The 4,085-nt window shown below is 52.0% G+C and overlaps 1 protein-coding gene across 1 annotated transcript; it reads right to left on the reverse strand.

The window, feature by feature from the left end:
* Positions 1-222: 222 nt before the first annotated feature.
* On the reverse strand, positions 223-2,007 carry SOX14 (SRY-box 14). Its single transcript, XM_019543060.1, has one exon. The coding sequence runs from the start codon at positions 1,652-1,654 to the stop codon at positions 932-934; it is 723 nt and encodes a 240-aa protein (XP_019398605.1). The 5' UTR covers positions 1,655-2,007; the 3' UTR covers positions 223-931.
* Between the last annotated feature and the right edge of the window lie 2,078 nt (positions 2,008-4,085).

Below are 4,085 nucleotides of genomic sequence, written 5' to 3' on the forward strand. Positions count from 1 at the left end.
TCACACCACATAGTTTACTTGTTTAATGACAGATTGTCTTTATTCAAAATGTCTTTGTTCAACAAATGAACAGGTTAACGAGGTAAAATCCTTCTGGATACATTTTATTTTCTCCAAAGACATTGTTAAAACATATTTAAATTACCATTATTTTTATTCGGTTTTTTTTATTATGGTTATTCTTTTCTTTTCTTTTCTTTTTTTTTACAGTTCTACTGCCTGACTCCATACCTGACGCTCTGTCTAAAAGTAAACTTAGGTCTAATTGCACTGAATCACACAAACTTGAAGGACTATCTGGTTTAAATTAAGCAAACACTATCATATTCATGTTTTAAATATAAACGTTTCCCCTTTTTTTTAAAGAGCCTTTTATTTTTTTGTTGTTTTTTGTGGTTTTTTTGTTTGTCTTGACATGAAAAGCAATTGTACCTATTAGTGCTTGATGGCAAAATATATATATAGATATAACACAGCTAATCTTGTCTTTTAATGTGCAAAAGGAAAAATAATAATAATCATCGTGATACCAGGACTTCGGAAATTCAAATCCAAAGAACACCCGATCATATAGAACTCATAGACATTAATATAATAAATAAAAATCGAAACTGCCTAGCCTTTTTTTTTTTTTTTTTTTTTTTGTCTCTGTGTCCAAAAGGGCAGTTAACACATTTACAATTCTTACAAGTTTCTGGCGCCTATCTGAACCTCCAGTGCCTCTGAGCCTCCTCTGGGACTTGGTCTGTGTTTGACTAGAGAGTCTCTGAGTCCAAGAGAAGTCTTTTGTGTGTCTCTCCCCAGGTGCCATCATGGCAGCAGTGTCCTGTCCAGGTGGCTTTTTGCTTCTGCAGGTCCTATACACATGCACATGGAAGGGATTCAAGTTCCAACTGCAACCCCAGTGCCGCTTGGGTGTAATGGGTGGGGGTTACATGGCAGTCGCATGTGCTGAAGAATAGGGGTCTATTCCAGTCTTGGTCATGCCTGGGAATAATATGTAGGCAACTGGAGGTTGCAAACTGGAAGCCGACCAAGCTGTACAGTTACATGGCACCACATAGCCGGGGTTAGTTGGCGAAGGATGGGTGTGGGTGTGCTGGCTGGGGCAACTCAAACTGCCAAACGCCCCGTTCTGGTATCCCAAGGTGGAGGCGTAGGGCAGGGTGCTGGTGGCTAAGGTGTGAGGAACCTCAGTCATCTTCTGAATGGCGCTGGAGCTGAACTGGCTGGGGTCAAGTAAGGAGTAAGGTGCGGAGGTGGGAGGCAGGAAAGCCCTAGCTTTCTCCGGGGAGCTCAGCAGCGAGTCCGTGGCTCCCACGGGCAGCCCGGCCGCCTTTAAGGGGTCAGTGTCCCCGAGGTAAGGCAAAGGGAAGACATACCTGTCCTTCTTGAGCAGGTTCTTGGGCTTGCGCCGGGGTCTGTACTTGTAGTCGGGGTGCTCCTTCATGTGCTGCGCCCGCAGCCTCTTGGCTTCGTCTATGTAGGGCCGCTTCTCGGCCTCGGACAGCAGCTTCCACTCCGCGCCCAGGCGCTTGCTAATCTCCGAGTTGTGCATTTTAGGGTTCTCCTGGGCCATCTTCCTCCGCTGGCCCCGGGACCACACCATGAAGGCGTTCATGGGGCGCTTGATGTGGTCGCTCGGCTTGGACATGGTGCTGCGGGCGCGCTGCGACGGCTCGGACGGGGCTGCGGCTCACCTGCCCGGGCTCCCTGCCTGGCACCCTGCACCACCCCGCCCGCGAGCGCTCAGCTGATCATGCCAGGGGCTGCGGCAAATCCGGTCCTGGCGAGAGGCTCCTGCTTGGGACCAGGGGGAGAAGGAGGGGGGTGCAAAAGAAGTGGAGGTGGAGGAAATCCAGAGGTGCCTCCAGCTGCGGGGCTCGGGCTGGACGTGCCCAGCCCGGCGGAGCACCTGGCCGGGAGTGCGGCGGGGCGGCGGACTAGGAGCCGAGAGCGGGGAAGTTCAAAGGCGAGGCTGCTCCGCCATCTGACATAGTCACTCCCTAACCTGCCCGCCCAATCAGCTTGGAGGGGAGCATACCTTCAAAGGGAGGAAGAGGAAGGGAAGAAGGAGGGAGGGAGGGGGGGGAAAGCAAGCAAGACAGCGGGGCGGGGGGGGTGGAGATCACTAAATACACGGGATTAAAGGGAAGGCTTTTGTTAGGCAGGGCACTAATAGCACCCACTAGGAGTCTGCACGCCTCCTCGCTTTCTTTCCGGGGTGTTTCGTACCAATAGGTCTTTTTTTTGGGGGGGGGTATGTATGTGCGTGCGAGTTTATAAATAGGACCTCACAAGGGACCTGCCAAGGCAGCGCTTCCCCCTTGCAAACCTCCCCCTGCAGCAGGGAAAAGGGGCAGGCAGGTGACATCTAGCATCAGTGTGAAGGGGGGGGGGGAATTAAAATAAAAAAAACAACCCCAAACAACCCTCTGTGCCTGCCTATAAAATACCTCCAGACACAGACACATGCTCCCGGGTCTAGCAGGGCAAAACGTGGCACTGGTTTTTCCCAGCTCGCCAGCCCAACTCCACATCACGGACCTATATACATAATGTATTAGCACCGTGCATCATAACTGTTCCATATTCATTATGGCAAAGGGGGCAATTGTTCGGGGGGAGGGAGGGGAAACGAGCTACTTTTCTTTGGGGGGCCGGGGGGCATTGCACTCCCCCCAGCAGTTCCCCCAAGGTGATTTGGTTTGCTCGCTTTTTCTCTTTACAACCCTCTCCTTTGCTCCTAAATCGAGGGGGAGAATATTAGCCACCCGCAGCATCTCTAGATGCCGTAGACAGGAGCAGGGCACTTTGGACCTCCCTGCTGGTGCCTCGGTGGAGACCGGCTCCTTTCTATTATCTGGTGGGTTCAATGCTGTTGTTTCTTTTTTGATATATATATATATAAAATAGGTTATAATTCTTCGGTGTAGGAAGCCCTGTTTAACCCCAGGAACCAACCTGCGAGCCGGGTGCCTTTTGAATAATTGCCTGCCTAATGCGAAATGCCCTTGGGGGGAATATTTATTAAAGGGAAACAATTGTCCCAAATCCCTGTAGGAACTCGGTTTGTTAAAGGCTTATTGGCTTTTGCACCTGCCTGGTTAACAACAAGCCTGGTCCGTCCCCCCTCTTCCCCCTCAAAAAAGAAAGAAAGAAAAGAAAGAAAAATACCAACTTTGGGGGTTTCCTATATTTAGTTTTAAAAAAAAATCTATTTGGAACCAGAGCCATATATAAACCGCGGAAGAAAGAACTTGGGCATCTTTTGCCGCGACTTGGACAGCTTTGGCTGCAAGTTGGGCATCTTTTGCTGCGGCTTTGTAGCTCTCGAAAGAAATCGGGACTCGGATATTGTAGCTTCAGGGAAGGGTCCCCCTTCGCCCGGAGACACACGAGTCCCCTGCAGGAGAATGAGCCAGGTCTTTGCAGCCAGGTGAAAGCAGATGCAACGGAAACTCGTGCCCACGGAGCTCCGCTGCCAAGGGCTCCCCGCCCCTCTAGCCCCCGACACACAGCGCCTTAAATCAGAGCTGCTCACCCAGGGAAGCCCAGGGACGGACCCGAAACGGCTGCAGAGAGCCCGATCGGGAAGGCTGGGATAGAAACACGCCTCTGTGCTGTTCCTCTCCCTCTCCCGCCACAGAAACCATGTCCCTGATTTCTGCCTTCCCTTGGAGGCTTCCCTCCAGGAGCGGCACTGAATGAACCGGGGCGGGGGATGCTTTGCAGGTCCATTCACCTGCTCCTGAGCGAGGACTTGTGCATTTAGCAAGCTGCGGACAGAGGTTTTCGTTGGACTCGGGAAAGGCGCCGGGCATTGCCCAGGACCGCGTCTCGCCCTCTGCTTTCCCCCCTTTCCCTCGCTTGCCAAACACGTGTTTGGAAGGAAGCAGACGGTCCCTGCCAACCTACTTGCACCACCCTCGAATATGACAGTAAAAGACACCCCCCCACCCCGCACACCCTCCACCAAGTCCAGGGAGCTCCACATTTGCTCCCCCGTGGCTCTTTAGTGGCTGCCCGTCAGCCTCGAGGGGGAAGGGGCCGAGAGGACTCTGCTGTGTGCTCCGGGGTCACTT

Source organism: Crocodylus porosus, unplaced genomic scaffold, assembly GCF_001723895.1.
Source record: "Crocodylus porosus isolate Cpor-Errol unplaced genomic scaffold, CroPor_comp1, whole genome shotgun sequence".
NCBI classification, from domain to species: domain Eukaryota; kingdom Metazoa; phylum Chordata; order Crocodylia; family Crocodylidae; genus Crocodylus; species Crocodylus porosus.

Excerpts from the sequence above, each read along its gene's own strand:
- SOX14 (XM_019543060.1), bottom strand. The coding sequence starts at position 1,654 with ATGTCCAAGCCGAGCGACCACATCAAGCGCCCCATGAACGCCTTCATG.